General features: G+C 40.5%; 1 protein-coding gene across 1 annotated transcript; it reads right to left on the bottom strand.

The window, feature by feature from the left end:
- Positions 1-170: 170 nt before the first annotated feature.
- Positions 171-17,551, bottom strand: abcc10 (ATP-binding cassette, sub-family C (CFTR/MRP), member 10). The gene is made up of 23 exons (XM_084932210.1): positions 17,260-17,551; positions 16,306-16,405; positions 15,912-16,125; positions 14,210-15,581; positions 13,872-14,099; positions 11,619-11,775; positions 11,143-11,288; positions 10,849-10,928; positions 10,380-10,551; positions 10,144-10,242; positions 9,639-9,828; positions 8,467-8,544; positions 8,070-8,258; positions 7,615-7,753; positions 7,035-7,227; positions 5,938-6,281; positions 5,560-5,729; positions 5,308-5,468; positions 4,572-4,825; positions 4,266-4,411; positions 3,652-3,749; positions 3,075-3,187; positions 171-2,941 (listed from the first exon to the last, which is right to left on the bottom strand). The coding sequence occupies exons 3-23, from the start codon at positions 16,085-16,087 to the stop codon at positions 2,806-2,808; spliced, it is 4,641 nt and encodes a 1,546-aa protein (XP_084788336.1). The 5' UTR covers positions 16,088-16,125; positions 16,306-16,405; positions 17,260-17,551; the 3' UTR covers positions 171-2,805.
- Between the last annotated feature and the right edge of the window lie 159 nt (positions 17,552-17,710).

A 17,710-nucleotide genomic window follows, 5' to 3' on the forward strand; every position in this document is an offset into this window, starting at 1 on the left:
GTTGGGGACAAAGACTGTTGTCTGATTCAATCTGGAAGAGAGCTCTGTTGCATTCACAGAATTATATAATCCTACCTGAAAGGGCACAGCTGCAGCTCCATATGGGCTCTGACTGTACAGTGTTTTTAATTGTTCTCAGGCAAATCTGGTGAATGAACTCAACATACATGTTTAATAATCAATAGCATTTTTATTACCAACAAATTTTTACATTACAGCTGTTGACAAGCCAAGAAAAACAAACAACAAAACTCCTCCTGTCAAAATATACTCACCTGCAACTAAGCATACAAACATCACAATCACAACATTTAGATAAACTTTTTTTTTATTAATACTTGAATCTAAATTTGATTTACAGCTCACATTAAAGCTGCCAGGATCATTCCATTATTATTTCATCAATTTAAATGATTCATGCTATCCTCCCTTAATTGTTTGACTGACAAATGTTTTATTATTCAGGTTGTCAGTTGCTCTTTGTCTTGGTCTTACATTAAAGTAAAATGCACTTGAAAATACAATTCATGAGATGAAGGGGATCAATTTATGACACATACAGATATACTAATATGATGATCAGCATGTGGTTATTTTATCAATGTTATATGTCTGAAAAGTCTGACTTTGATGCCAAAAAAATAAAATGTGTCAAAAAATAAAGTCAGATTGCTGACTTTACAATACAATAAAAACAGTACATATAAAGAGAGGCAAACACACCTCAGGCTGAGTTCTTTGATCTCTGCCTGCAGCAAGCCTGAATCATTTTTGTTAGTCTGTTGAATGACAGTAAATCATTGACAGAGAAGTAAAGTAAAAGATTCCGTCTGGTCATAAAAAGCCTGCATGCTTCTTCATAATAATAAAAAAAAAAAACACTGAGAAACTGGATTTTGTGTTTTCTTTGTACAGATGGTTAACATTAAAAGAGTAAAAAAAAGAAAACAGGATATAATGATAAAACAGAACAAACAGGAGTTGGATAAATTAAAACCAACTGTTTTGTGGTAGAGCTTTTCTCTTCAGTGGAGTAGATCTAATAAACCATCAACAGCCCTGTGCAGAAGAAAACTTACAATAAATGTTTTACATATATCTCATGAGACTTATATACTTTATATTAAGTCTCATACAATGGTGACCTCATTCAAGTGACCTGTATTTTCCACACAATAAGAATTAAGAAAACACAAATTATGACAACTGCTATGATTACTGTTCCTGCTTTTATTGTAAATGGTACTAGAAAAATGTGTAATTCTATGAAATAGTGCTTCCATAAGAACACAGTCACATTCATTTATAATCATCATCTTTGAAAGAAAGTAAAAAGTTTGGATGTGTTTCCTTGCAGACAAGAGGAAGAAGCAGCAACTTCATGTTAGTTCCACAGATGAGGATTCCCAAAACTTTGATACATCTACTCTCATTTAAATCTACAAAATATGAAGCACTTTACCTTCCATATTCATGTTGAACTTGGCAGATACAGAATCAGGTACTATTCAAATAAAATTCCTCATAGCCCTTACAGGTCTTGGAGCATTTTAAAAAAAAATTCAATAAAATGTTTTTTTAAATAAAATTCTAAAAATAAGACATTTCTGTATTGTTGAACTGTGAATGTTTCTTATTTTCAGGTCTCTCTTTTTAACTAAAGCACTCAAAGACTGACTGAACTCACTTTATACATTCAAAGATGATTCATAAAATGCTCCATATATCATTTGCTTCAAATGAATCCAAAACAAGATTATAAAGTCATAATTTCATATATTTAGACATTTTTTTCTACTCAGATTGTTACTGTAATCCCACTGCAACATTTCTTCTACAGATGGTGTTTTGTTATAACACATCAATGTTTAGTGGCTTGTGGTAGGACCAGATCTAGGGCCAGGTATTTATGTCCATAATTCACATAAGTGCAAGCAGACATGATGTCTTATTTCATCAAACACAGGCAGTTGTTCTGAATAAACACAAAATTACTCCTGACAAGTTTACACGAGTCATTTACATATGGTGACGAGCATTTCTGGCTGTCTGTCTAAATTAGGATTCAAATATAACAATAACAAAGTGTAAAAAGTAGCAGCTATAATACCAAATGGATTTGACTAATTCCCCTTGTTTTAAGTTACTGTTTGTTTTTTTAATTTTTGTGACTGCTGACTTTGAAACCGAAGTTGGACATCCGAGACTTGAAACGATGGTGCTCAGCTATAAAAATGATGGAGTGCCACCTCTGGGTTCTGAATGAGCTGATGCCCCAAGTACAGAGTTTAAAGAATCAAAGTCTTGTTGTTAAGTGAATGAACAAAGGAGCGGAAGATTTACAGATGGATTAATGAATTGTCTCCGGTGATGTGGTCTGAAAAAGATGGCAGATACAAGCAGCAGAAGGATATCTGAGCTGAGCTGATATAGTGAGGATGGATTGGAGTGGAGCTGCTACTTCAGCACATCAAAAGGAGCCAGTTGAGGTGGTCTTGGGTACTTCCTGATTGAGGAGACTTAAGGGCAGACCCAGAACATGCTAGAGACATTATGTTTCTCAAGTGGCCAGTGAACTCCTTGGTGACCACAGGAAGAGTTGGGGGAGGGCTGTGTAGTTGTCTTGATTCAAGAATATGGCATAAATTCAATGAATGCTGTTTATGCATTAGAATAATCACATTTCCAAACCGCCTCGCTTTTGAGTCCAAGCTGTCTGTTCCAAATGAGTTTTTGCTCAAAGTCTGCAACTCTTCTCTGCATCAACTCAAAACAGCAAGTTGTCTGTAAATGTGTCTGATCATCTCATTGTCCCTGATCACCCGCCAGTCTGTGAAAGATGGAGTTATCGGCTTGGCAGAGAGACACGGGACTGTCAAACTCCACCACCTTCCCAGCATGCATCACTAGCACACGGTCACAGTCCATGATGGTGTTGATCCTAATGTGAGACAGGCACACAAAACACAAAAGGTGTTTCATTCAGAAAATAAAAAGCAGGAAGTTTTAGACTACAGTTGTAAAATAACATTCTGAAATGTGTTTTAGTGCAGGACATGAACACATGCAGTCACCTGTGGGCAATAGTGAGCACAGTCTTGTCCTGAAACTTCTTTCTAATGGTCTGCTGCAGGAGTTTGTCTGTCTTATGATCCACGCTGGCAGTGGCTTCATCAATACACAGGATCTAAATGACAACAAAAACATTTATTGGAAAAATGTTTTGGTTTATTTGTTTGAGCAATCACGCTAAAATATTTTGTTCTCAGTAAATATAAATAAATAAATGTCTGGAAATACAAGGTTAGTCAGTCTTCTTTCCAGTAATGTAGAAGCATAACATTCACAAAGCTTTTGCAAATACCTTCTCCTGCACACAGTCTCTTACAACCTACTTCCTTGTGAACAGGCGAAGGCGTGTCACATAATTAGAGCTAATCAAACCTGTACAGTTTGTTCTTTGTTTACAGCCTCATACTGTCACTGATGTCACAGAGAAAGCCACAGACTATTTTTCACCCTTTATTGTAATTCTGTTGCACCCTCTCACCATCAGTGTCAGTCACTCGAGAGGAAATTTACTGTCTCTGACAGTGGTCGGAGACAACGTTTGTCGTCGGTACAGTGTAATGGTAAAGCTGCAAAACTCACCTTGGCTTGCGTCAACAGAGCTCTGGCCAAACACAGCAGCTGCTTCTGTCCTGCAGAGAAGAATCTTCCTCTTTCTCCCACCTCAGCATCCAGACCACCTGACATTCACAAAAACATACACAAAAGGCATGAGAGGCAGCATGAATCTGTCATCATCTACATCTTCATGTAGTAGCAGCTCCATTTCATGCAAATTTGAAGCTTTATTTTAGGCTTTTATGATAAATGGCCCATAAAGTAAACAGGATTAATACAAAGATAACAGAGGAGGAAAGAGAACTCAAAGATAATGATGTTAGGTTCTGAAACACAGTCATCAATTATCAAAGTATGTTTGCCAGCCGTTGGTCAGTGGATCCTTAGATTTATTCTGTGGTATAAAAAAATACTTTCGATCATCCAGGGTGTTGACTCAAGAACCATTTTCCCAGTGCAAGTAGGTAATAACATTTTGTAACTGAAGCAGACAGTCATGTGAGCAGACAGGAATGGAAAAGGGTGGCGTCAAAGGTGCCAAGCAGACACACCTTTGTAACAAAAAAGACAAAACACTGCAATTCTTCGGCTCTCGGTTAAATCACTGGGTCAAGCACACTTTTGTAAATAACTCTCACCCATTCTGCTGACCACAGTGCTGAGGTGGCACTGCTCCAGGACGTCCAGCAGCTCCGGCTCCAAGTGTCGCCCACAGGGGTCCAGATTCTCTCTGACTGTGCCACTGAAAAGGAAGGGGTCCTGAGGAATAATGGCCAACCTGGACCTGCAGAGGGCAACAACAGCACATAAGTCAACTTGTCTCCCACTGATTTTATTATATTATAAAGTACATTATGTTAGTAATTTATCTTCTAAAATGCGTTAGATCACAGTTTTCATGTAACTCTTATCCAATACCAATAAACAACTCAATTCAAATGTACCTGAGTTGAACTAGGCCTACAGTGGTAATATCCAGCTGATCCAGGAGAATCTGACCCTGGCTGAGCTCTACCATCCGAAACAGGGCCAAGAATATCGTGGACTTGCCAGATCCTGTACGTCCCACAATGCCTATTTTCTCTCCAGGTCGCACCATGAGGCTCACTCCATCCAGGGCATTAGGAAGACCATCCCTGTAGGTCAAAGCCACATTCCGAAACTCCAAACAACCGTGCTCAGGCCATGAGGGGGACAGCTGAGGTCAGAAACAGAGAGGGTAAAATGCAATAGTACTCCAAAAAATTTAAAACGTGTGACTGAGTCCATAAACACGTTAGAAATGACACTTGATTTATGGTATCATAAAAAAAGAAGGGCTGTTTTCCATAGATTTCTTTACAACAACCCATATTTTTTTAAAGCAGAGAGACTGCCCCCTGCTGGGCAATAGAAAAATATACATGTTAAAGTACTTTGTGTTGGCTTTTGTTTCAATTGACAAAAAAAAAGATGCCACATCCATCTTTATTTAAATATGTAAATAGGTGTACAAATGTTTACATATGTTATTAATATATGTAAATTGTGTCTTGTGATCTTTTCCTCTGACTTTCAGGTTTGGACTAAAAAGTAAGATACATTCTGTGAAGACAGCTGTGAGGTAAAGCCAGGAGCTCTGATAAAGCTTTAGTGTAACCCACTGTTGTTATGTTAATATCAATATCCAGTGCACCCGACCTTTGTATTCTGATGCTGGGGTTCAATGGGCAGTCCAGTGGAATATTCCTCTGTTCGTTCCACGCTCACCAGCTGCATTTCAGTCTGCGTGAAGCTGAATATGAGGCCAGATAGCAGCTGTGTGATAGACAAAGCGTAGGACAGGGACAAACCCACCAGACCTGATAGGAAAACCAGCACACACACAGTCTTACTTATTGGCTCCTACGGTCATTAAACACGCACAACCTGCAAATTCTTCTGCTATCTTACCTGGATCAACAGAATTAAGCTGGTGCTGAACAACAGCTATCACCCCAAGGCCTGTCACCACAGCGATACCAATCAGCTGCAGGCGGATGTCCAGCCACTGCCCTGCAGCGTAGCTAAGAAACAAACAGCGTTGGTTCTGCTCCAAACGCCTGGCGTTCTCCTCCTCAAACCTGAAACAGCAGAAAAATGTCCCTCCGGTTTAGCTGTTTCTTTAGTCCCTATACCTAATATATTTTATTAATATTAATACTTCCTGTCACCTATGTTCAAGAGAATTTAAATTAATTTTATGTCATGTGCAAGATAAAGTTAACAACTATTACTTATTTTCACATACATTTATCTAATCACTGAAAACTCTGTTTCCGTGTCACTCACCTGGCAGAGTTGCCACTGGCCCGGATCGTTCCCAGTCCAGTCAGTGTCTCTGAAAAATGCGAGTAGATTGGTGACAGAGTGAGGCTGCAGAGGCGCTTCAGCTCTCGAGATGTGTGTCTATAGAAGTGCTGTGTGCGGTAGTACAGCAGACCCAGGGGAAGCAGGGCCACCAGGACCCAGGGAAGGCCGTAACTTATCACCACCAGCATGCCGAGCAAGCCAAAAATGTTGGCCAGTAAGATGTTCAAGACAAACGGCAGGCTGTCGTCCACGCTGTACAAGTCTGAGGAAAAACGGTTGAGAATTCGGCCCAAAGGAGTGGTATCGAAGAACGCCATAGTGGTCTGGATGGAGACGCAAACAAGACATTTTTTAATATTTTTTGCAAAGTGGGAATTACTCATGTCACTCACACTTAAAGTGTTTTCCTCTCTCATTATGCATTTGCATTTTTCTTTAAAGAATCTTGTGAACTATAACAATTGCAGATGCAATTGTGATCTGTAGTAAGAGAAGGGAACAGGTAGAAGACAGTCTGGAGAGGTGGAGGTACACACTGGAGAAAAGAGAAATAAAAGTCAGTAGAAGAAAGAAATATGTGTGTGAATGAGAGGAAGACAGGTGGAAACGTGAACATGCAAGAGGAAGAGACAGTGAGGGGAGATGAGTTTGAATATCTAAGGTCAAGCATCAAAGTGCCAGAGAGTGTTCAAGAGAGGTGAAGAGGACAGCGTAAGCAGGGTGGAGTGGGTGAAGACGAGCACGCAGGGTGATTTGTGACAGAAGAATAGCAGGAAAAGTGAAAGGGAAGGTTTACAAGATTATAGTGAGACCTGCTATGATGTATGGTTTGGAGACAGTAGAAATAAATAAAATAAAATCCTTATTATATATGTATTTAATACTACCTAGCACATCAGAAGGATTGGCATTAAGTAGATAACATAGGCAGTGTGGGCATACCTCTTCCTGTTAATGAACATCTACTCAGCTCGTCTGATGTCTCACACTGCTAACCCTTCAGTCACCACCCTGTTTCTCCAACCTTCAGCTATTTTTGAAAAGCACTCAATCTGCTATGCTGACTGCTGACATACCTTAAAGACTTGATTCAGAAGTCTGTTGTGGATGGCAGAAGCGGCACACATTACTCCATAGGCAAAGAGGAAAGCACGGAGCGCGGTGAACACGGTGTTGGCCACAGCAATGGAGCCGTAGACCGTCAGGTAAAACTTAACATCTGCATCGATGTCGTTAGAGAGAAACGTGTAGTCAGAGGGCACTGAAGATCTGGATGGGTAGAGGTGAATATCTGATTTTAGTCAAAAGACTGAAGTAAGACAGGAAGAAGTCAAAGTTTAAATCACAGTACTAAAAGCAGTTTTTATTTTCATTATTCAAAATGAATGATAAACTTTGTGTTTAACATAATAATAGAAAATGTAATGGCAAAGTCTTTACATCTGTACCTTTTAAAAATAATATATAAATGAATATTTTAAAATAAATCATCATTATCTCACAGCTGAACTGCATGTTATTATAGCATGTGCTCTTTTAAAATTGGTTACAAATTTTGTGTTTTAAAGTTTATTCTGGAACAATGATAACAAGGCATCTTGGTTGTGTTACCATTCACAGAGTCTTTTTCAAAATGTTGCCAATTGGTCAACTCACATGAGCCTTCCAGGTGAGAAAAGCAGCAGATGAGGTGAGCTGAAGGCAGGTAACGAAGAATCATTATTCCCAGTGGAACCATTGTGTTTTAGCTCAGAGATCCAGTAGGACAGCCACCAGTCAGACACATTTTTAGATGCTGATTTACACACAAACACACACACACAAAGTTCTTATTAAATTAGAAATGAATTTAAAGCCAGAAGACAGTAATTATTTTTTCTTTTGGGGATAAAATACCCTGAAGCCTGCTTTAAACAATAATCCTATATCGCCCAAGTATCATACAGGTCGCCTGGACTTATTTTGTAATTTTGGCAGTAAAATTAAAAAATAATTCTCATCTTTAAAAGATGAAAAAATGTTGACCACAGAGAGAAAATCTTGGAGGTGATGTTTCTGAAAAATTTGCTAAGCGTCCCCAGTGTACAAAGATCATAAAAAGCATTCCAAACCTTGCATGAGGAGCAGAGAGACTAAGACGCAGGAGGCGAGTACTCCACCCACAGCGGCCCAGTAGGTCTGGTAAACTCTCCATGCCAGCCTGCCCACCTGTTTCTGCTCTGCCCCCGAGAGGTTAGGATCATTATCCACATGTAGCTCAGGCAATGAACTCATTTCCCCTTCAACCTGCTCCACGCCATCTGCTCACAATCAACAGGGGCCAAACCAAAAGGATTATAAGAGTCCCAGAAAGAAGAGCTGAATTTTGGATTTGTTGAGATTTTGTTGAGATATTGCTATTGAAGAAGAAGATGACAACAATGGGAACTCTGGACTTGTAAGAGATTATACATGCGCCACTGTTTTAACACCTGAGTTTTTGTTTGTCATAATGTGAGGTGAACACACCTTTCTCTTTTGTGTTGCGGCTGTTCTTCTGCTTTTTCTGGACTGCCTCCACCAAAGGAAGGACTTCTGCTGGTGTCCCTGTTTAACACAGAGGAATAAAAAGGCCTTTTATTCCACAGATGTTCCACCTTATAATAATAATAATAATGGATTGGATTTTATATAGCGCTTTTCAAGGCACCCAAAGCGCTTTATGCCACTATTCATTCACACACTGGTGGAGGCAGCTACAGTTGTAGCCACAGCTGCCCTGGGGTAGACTGACAGAAGCTGGGCGACACCAGTAGGCGGTAGGGTAAAGTGTCGTGCCCAAGGACACAACGACCAGGACAGAGAGCCCGGGGATCGAACCGGCAACCTTCCGGTTACAGATGCGCTTCCCAACCCCCTGAGCCACTTACAAGTTGGTGCTCTTCTTGCATGTAATGCTAAACTAATAAAGTGAGCTCAATATAAACAACTAGACAAAACCAAAAAGCCATGACGCCTTTTAATAAATGTCCTGTATCTGTACAATAGCCGCTCATTTTTTTTACTTGGCATATGGACACATTATACAAGACAACATGGCACTCTAAGAATTATAAATAAAAATCAAAGTCTGAGATGCTAAAGATGGCGGTTGTCCCATCTCGTTACCCAAAAGCCAATCAAGAGTTTAGGTATAAAGCATATTAGCCAATCACATTATTCTGTGGATAAATGTACACTTCAGCTATGTGGAGGCAGGCATCTTTTTCTACTTGTTATTGTTTTACAGATGTAGAGATGTGTACTTTTTTTCAATTATATTTTGCCTAAGTGCATATAGAACATTAATTTTAATTTGGCATGAGCAGTTAGTGGTAAAGCTGTAATATTGTGAAACTATGCACATGCACAAGCATAACCTGTGAGATGAAAAATGCTTTTCTGAACTGTATTTTGGAGCAAAAATGCTAAAGTTGTTGGGATTTTTTGTATTTGACTGCCACTTCTATTGCATGCAGTTTCTATGACCCACTGATCAATACAATTGTGAGTTATGACTTTCTCCCCATCCATTTTGATGGAAACTTCAAAATAACTTAAGCTGCTGATCTGTGACACTTGTTACTAAAAGGACTTTAAATCATTTAGAAGTTACATTTATACAAATGTCACCAAGATTTAAAGCAGACTTCAGTTTCTACCTGTTTTGATGATTGCTCCATTGTCCATGAGGACAACCACATCAGCTTTGTCCACAAACTCTATGCGGTGTGTGCAAAGGATTCTGGTCTTCCCTCTGAGGAGCTCCATGATACATTTCTTCATAAGGTGTTCAGCCACATCTGCATCCACTGCTGCCAGTGGATCATCGAGGAGGTAGATATCTTTGTCCTGCAGGAGAAGCAGAAAAAAGGAAGGAGAGGCAACATCACATTACACAAGCATATTACATATAAACAGCTTTTTATGGCTTTGTAACTATTTATTACAAGAATCTGTTAACATGCAGTTCCCTCAAACAAAATTAAAAGCTCTAAACGTTTAACTGATAGCTTTCAGTTTTTATCAATCTGTGCAACAGAAGGAAAAATATAATTCTAATATCATTTATCCTTGTTTACTGCAGCCTAACTCATTTATTTTGTAAAACCTCCTCTGTGCCTCTTAGAGTGTGAAGCAGATGGCTGGATTGTGCTGAAGACTCACCATGTAAACAGCTCTAGCAAGTGCCAGCCGGGCCTTCTGTCCTCCACTCAGAGTCACTCCGTTCTCACCCACTTCAGTCTTGTCACCATTTGGCAAAACCTGCAGATGCAGAAAGAGAGCAACCAAAGCCCTGAAAACCAATTTATTTAACATTTTAAACAATCCCAGAAACTCCATGCAAAGCACAGTGAAATCAGTGTGAAGAAACGTAAACAATAAGAGTGTCACAATCGTACATTGAGGTCATCTGAGAGGGCGCAGGCCTTGATCACAGCCTGGTAGAAGGCAGCATCGTAGTCTCTGCCAAACAAGATGTTGTCTCGTACTGATGCATGCTGGATCCACGGTTCCTGTGAGGCCAAACCAAAGCCAACCTCCCTATCTGCAACATAGAGCACTCCAGTCAGCCTGCAGAGACAAGTGGAAGATGGATAGACCTTAGTCACACATTATTAATCCCAGGTTGTGTCAGTGCACTTAAAAACACTAAAACCAGATTAACTATTGATTTTATTGACTTTTTTGGTTCCAACTAAGATGAAAAATATCATCTAGAGCAGCATAAAGCCCCTGACTGCCTATTAATCACCTAAGCAAACCTTTTCATATTGGGAAAGGGAATATTGATGACTCGACAACATTCTTCATATGTAAATTAAGTCATAAGTGATAATATTTTCAATAAAAGTTTCATAAGCTGTGTACCTATTAAGCTCTCCAGTCAGAGCAGCCAATAAGGAGCTCTTTCCACAGCCGACCTTCCCAACCACGACCACCAGAGAGCCCTGAGCCAGACAGAAGATAGCAGATTTCATGTCTGTACTAAGACAGCTCCAAACACCTACTGTTAAAACATTTTGGTGTCAATGCATTTTTGCAATTTAAATATTCATATACAATTTTAGGGTGTTGAATACTGAGCTTATATCACTGACGGGAGACGATGAATTTCCAACTATTGGGATTGTTTTAAAGCACAATCCCAATAGTTGCTTGTACCTTGGTTATGTTTAAATTGAGACTGTGCAGCTGCAGGCTTCCTTTAGCTCCTCCAGACTCTTCCTCTTCGTTTGGACTGCTGGGTTCCTGCCATGAAAATGATCCCTGGCTCAAAAGGACAGATGTCTGGCTGTCTTCTGGAGACACTGGGCACAGATGTGGTATTTCAGCACAAGAGAAACATTTCATAGATTTAAAAAAGCAAGTTTGGCTGATGAACTATGTACAGTTGGGTAAAACATTTTCTTTAGTTTCTGTGAACTTTACTCTTTGAAAAAATAGCATTTGATGCAATCACTCGAACAAATACTTGATTAAAGCAGAAAATAACCTCATCTTTAATGAGCAGAAGCTGTTCTAAACATTCATAAAAACTGCTTTTTCCTTGAATGAACAAAAAAGCATGAGGACCTGTTTCACATCAAAATCAAATACACCTCCACACAAACAAAGTAGCAAATCAAGCAGTACCCTACCCAGGGCATAGTATGCCTGCAGGTTCTGGTTGGTTAATTTAAAGAAGCGCTGGATTCGTTCCAGAGACACTTTGGCTTCCAGGACTCCATTGAGCACCCAGGGGAAAGCATTGAGTGGGATGATCAACATTCCTACAAGGGCAAGTGTGGTAAACACCTGCATGGGATGAGAATCACATTTACAAGAATGCACTCTTAAAAACTTATCACAAGTTATATATGCATTTATACAATCATTCACATGAGAGCATAAAACTAGCTTAAAGAATTTCTAAGTTCAAAGCCACTGATATCCTTTTTACTAGGAATACAGAAATAAAGGTACAAAAAAGGTACAAAACATTTTTTTTCTATTCTGAGAATTATTTAATAAATTAATATATTTATCTCAGTGGCAATTTTTTTTTCACCATTGTCCTTGACTGTCATTTTGGGGAATTTTTCTGATGGTCCAAATCCAATCCTGATCCTGATCATGAAGCGTGCTGAACACTTTTCTGTGCAGGATATAAATCCCCTGAAGCTCAATGTCTAATATGCAAATAAAACTGACTTGATTTTACTTGTGCCTATTGAAATAAAATAACTATTACTGCTATGAGTTGTTAGTCATTTGAACATTATTGCTCACTGTGCAGCAAATCTACCTCAACCTTTTATGGCACTTAAATAATACAAATTATTATTCTAAAGTTGTCCAATTGTAATGACTGATTAGAAAAAAGATGGGGAAAAATTTTGTTTGAAGGTCTTCGATGCATTGGAGTGAGCTGGTTCAAGCAGACAATTCCAACTGTGGTACTTGTGCATGTACCATGTCATCAAACACACCCTCCCTTCTCATCTCTCCCTCTGACATTTCATTTCCGCTGCTGCACTCCTTTTTCTTTTTTTTTTTTTACTTGTTAAATACGGGACAGACTTGACTGGGGAAAAGAAAGGGGAGAAAGAAAGAGGGAAAGAAAAACAGCGAGGAAGAGGGACGGGGATAAAGGGCAAAAAACAAAAAAACAACAAAATAAGCAGACAAATATCAATATCATATATACATATATCAATCACCTGGATCACCTGTTAAGAAAAAAAAAGAGAAAACAAGCAGAAGAAAGAAAAAAAAGAGCAACATAATAAACAACATCACGATGATATATGGGAATATAACAGTAAATACTAAATATTAAACATTATTGTGCAGCACGTAAGATCGACAGCGCACAGTGTGCTTTGAGGTAGGAGCCAAAAAGGGTGTAGTTTGTGTGTGTGAGCACCCGTGTGTACACCTGTGAGCATGAACGCGCTTGTATTTAAAAGGTTCCTTCATGTAATGATCTGCTAGAGGGTGTGGGGAGCCACAGCCCCGTCCTCCAGGGCATGAAGCAGGTATGGAGGAGATCAAGACTCCAGACATCCAGAGGCCCTCAGAACACAAGAGACCAAGGAAGACCAACAGAGGGGCTGCTGTGCCACTATCCCAGAAAGAGCTGAGGAGAGCCCCAGATGAGGGGTCACTCAGCAGCCGCGGAGCAGAAGCCGGGGGGGTTGCAGTGACGTGCCCGTGAGCTCCGCCGGCAGCCAGCTGTGCCAGAGTGACCGAGCCCCAGGCCGAGAGGCCACAACAAGCAGCCACCAAGGAGTGAGTCGGTGGGTATCCGGATGCCCATCCCCAGACACAAAGAACCACCAACGCACCGATGTCTGAGGGCGTCTGCCACTGGCAGGGGAAGTGGTGGGGGGAGATAGGCCTCCATACCTTGGAGGACCTGAGATGTCCCCAGAGAGGTGGCGTCTGATACCCAACCTGACATATAGACACAGACATACAGGCACACACAGATACAAACATCCATTCCCACCCTCATGCTCTCATATGCAATTACTCAACACTCACCCAACGTGGAGACAGACATAGAGAGACACTGTACACACAATCACAGTCCCCAAGCGTACTCTAAGCCCCGGGTCCTGGTACCCTTGCCCCCGGAGGGGGAAACTGCACCCAGACCCAGGTAGTGTTACCCTTTTCCCTGGGGTGGAGAGAAGCAGACTGCCCCGACTCGGCAGCAGCAGGGAGGCCCCACATTCCAGACCCCAATCGGACGGCCAACTTCTCCTCCCAGCCCCCCCCCCCCACCACTCCAGCATCTCAGGTGTTGCTCTTGTCAGAGTTATTTTTTTAAATATGTTTATACAGTAACCCTACATTCCCTAATTCTCTACAAAGCTCACTCAGCATCAACACAGCAGCCAGTTTACCTTTGCTGCCGTCAGCTGGTGTCCAAGCAGCACATACGTGACGAAGGTCAGGATGGAGATGACCACAGGTAGAGCAGCCCAGGTATACACACACAATGCATCCAGGTATTTGACAGCCTTAAGGTGGGACAGCTCCTCTTTGCGACAGTCAGCCACCTTTTGTGTGAAATGAGGCTCCCAGCTATAGAACTTGATGACGCGAATGCCGAAGAGGATCTCTGTCATTAACTGGAAATAAGTTCAAAATTAAAAATAATCTCAACAAGATTTTTTCCCTGGGTAGCTTCATAAAAGTATATAAATCAATTCAGTATAATAAGAGCTTAAACATGCCATACCTTAACACGGTTATCCTTCCACATGAGCATCTTTTTATTGTTGCTAAGGATGCAGGAAGCAAGGAACTTGTTGAATGGCACCAGCAGCAAAGCTACGGACAGTCCTCCAAGGAAAGCTACACCCACCTGCAGATATAGCAAGTAAAGGGTGACAGCTAACTGAAAGGGCAGGCTCCACAGCTCATGGAAGCTTTGGAAGAAGTTAACCACACGGTCGGTGTCTGTGCTCATTAAGTTCACCACCTCTCCTAAAGTAAAGCCAGCCAAGCTGCAGCTGCTGACTCTCAGGGCTTTGTTGTAGATGGCCGTCACAAGAGCAGCTCGTGCTGACAGCGCCACCTTGGAGACCTCGAAGACAAAGATGTTTCGTAGAACAGAGCACAGCAGGGTGGTAGCAAAGAGCCCCAAGGCACACCAGACACCCCTGCTGACTGGGGCACCTTTTTCCTCCATAAAATTCACAAGACTACTGAGGAGCAGTGGACCTGCAAAGCTCAATATGTTGACTGTCACCTTCAGCAGACCAAGGATGTAATACCACTTCCCAAACGCCTTGTGTAGCACCTTCAGCAATCTTACATCACCTTCCAGCTCCAGTGGTTGGTCCTGGTTGTGTAAACTCCAGCTGCCACTCGGGAGGTTTGTGCTGACTGGTGTGGGCCATTGATCCTCTTGGTAAGTGACTGGTGATCCTTGCCAGCAGGCTTCCCAGCACTGGTGAAAATACCGACAAATCACACTAGTTCTAAGTTTCTGGGGAAGGTGATATACATCGGCTGGTCTGTCCAGTTCCCATCTCTGCCCTCGCCTGAGGAGAGGGGTGAGCCACAAGTAGAAGAGTCGAGATAGGCAGTCACTCCCATCCTCAGCCACAATCTCCCCAGTCTCCAGCTGGGTGTTCTCTGGGATGAGCGGAGAGCCATCAACATCGTTAATATACAAAGTGTACCCAGCATCACTGATGCAGGGGAAAGCAAATGCCAGGAGGTAAATGAGAAAAAGAAACGTCCGTACTGAGGCAAGAACAAATCGGGCCAGTTTAAGAGGTTCAGCTGGGTTTAAATATTCCTTGTTGTTAGAGTAAATTATCAAGTTGATGACAAGGTTGGGGAGTAACAGAAGCACCAGGAGAAACAGCAGTGTAGGTCCTCTGGTTCTCTTAAAAACAGTCCTCTGGAGCACTGTTATGACACTGAAGTGGACCAGCCAGGCCAGGATTCCACAGCTGCCAGCTAGGACGTCCAGGTACATGTCTCCCTGCTGGAGGACACTCACCAGGATGACATCTGCAGTGTAGAGTAAGGCAGCCAGCAGAGCTGACACGAGCCTGAGTGTCCAGCCACACGGGGGAGACGTCTGGAGGTGGCTGCATCTGGAAAGCAAACAAAAATGTGAAAATATAGACACAATTTTTAGAATCATCGGCATTAGTTTTATAGGGTGCCCCATTCAATGTTTAAGCTGCGCGTTTTGAATTTAGCCAAAAACTGGACAACACAGAGAAGACTCCAAAAAAGATGGGGGGGTTGCTTGTTTTTAAAGAATTGTTGTTACATTAAAGTAAAACATACTTCATCAGAAAATCCACTGCAAGGATATGATATGCATGTTTTTTTGTAACTACAACTTCATTATCCGCTAATAAAATTGTAAGATTGGAAAAGTGTTGCTGATAAGGACCTGGTATCAATGCATGACCTACCTTGACATGCTGAGGTAGCAGGCACTGAAAATGGCCATCCCAGCATGGGGCAAGACACCAAGGATGAGCTGGTTAAAACAGGGGCTGATGCATTCATTCTGCCACAGAGGAAGAGGATCCGCTTCATCGGTATGACAGAGGCCTGCAATCAGGTCTGTTGGCCCAAAGTCATTCATCCTTCTTCCTACTTGACTGCTGTCATTCTAAAAATTATCTGTAGAGGAAAAAATAATATTATTTATCAACTTTTAAAAAAGGTAACAAGGGTGTTTCAAAGAAAACACACAGGGTAGTTATTATTCTAGCCAACATTATTTTTTTAAAAAGAAGAGGAATACAACAATTTGTTGGCACTATCATCATCTTCCTATCAGTAAATAAGACAACATTTTACCATTGGCAGAGGCCACTGATCATCTGTTATGTCCCGTCAATTCTGCAGTCCATTTTTCAGAGATCCAGGTTCAATAATTCACATATTTGTTCATAAATCCCTGGGTTGAAGACAGTACAGATAATTTCAGTAATGAAAAGGTGATAAAACTACAAAATAAACAAAAACTAATGTACTAACAGCAGCTATCAGCTAAATTTTAAACACAGCTATGTCCCTGAATTTTGTAATCTGTGCACGCCTAATGAAAGTGAACATATTTTCCCAAAGCCAAAGTTTGAAAAATGGCAGTATAAAAACAGTATAATAAATAACCAGATTATAGTTTAGGTAATAGTCCTGTATGATTAATTTTATTGCAAGAAAAAAAGGGGCATCCATCCATTTTTTTTGCCTCTTATCTATTTCAGGGTAAGTGAAGTGGCTGAGTATGGACAAGAGGAGGGGAACACCTGGGACGTCGTTTTTAAGGTTGTGTAGCTGCGCGTTTTAAAAAACAATAGGTCAAAAGGTATGGAAATTTGTGTTATTTTATAATACAAGCTATGGTCATCCTTAGCTTGATCAAGAACTTTTCATATTTCATTCTGAAATGTTCAAATCCAAGTAAACAGTTACATTAAGGATATAAAATGCAGCTAAACTCTTTCGATAACTATGTATTTTATGCCTGTGACAGAATCATCTAGACTCATTAGCGGTTCATTTATGCACCTAACTGCAAAGAAAATGTAAGGCTTTAATGTTTTCTGTAACATTCGTGTTTTCTTGTTTACCAGATTGTTTACCAAATAAACCTTTCGTGAAAGACCTGTTGTTATAGTACAGTCTCTGTTGTGTGTGAGCCCTTCAAGAAGTTTAAGGGGCAAGTTAACAACTCTGGATTAAAAAAAGTTAACATACAATTTGTTGCAATTTTTTAGGTGTTGTTGCTCCAACAATCACAGCACTAACCTTTAAGGAGTGACGAAGCAAAAAGAAACATGGAACGATAGACAGGCACATTTATCCGGTCTTCCTGACTGAAACACCCTCACACTAATGTAAACAAATTAGGCTAGCAAACTAGCTTAGGTAACGGAATATTACGCTATTAAGTTTTTTGATGCACTATGTAAATAGAAACTTTAGCGAGCTAGACCAACTATAAATACAAGTCGACATACAACCAATTTAAGAGCATTTAGACCACAGGACTTTAAATGTTACCGGCTTTCATCTAGCTAACAGGAAATGGATCTGTTGATTTCTGATGACGAGTACAAAGAGCTTTTCAAAATAAATGCTCGATGAAAAAAAACCAGTACAAATAAATGCTGATACTAATTCTACTATTACTGCTACTACTAATAATAAAACTGATGATGATGACTAATAATAAAATAATATTAATAATAATTCAAAA

The sequence above is a fragment of the Perissodus microlepis genome, chromosome 6 (assembly GCF_051167445.1).
Source record: "Perissodus microlepis isolate ML-2025 ecotype Zambia chromosome 6, ASM5116744v1, whole genome shotgun sequence".
NCBI lineage: Eukaryota > Metazoa > Chordata > Actinopteri > Cichliformes > Cichlidae > Perissodus > Perissodus microlepis.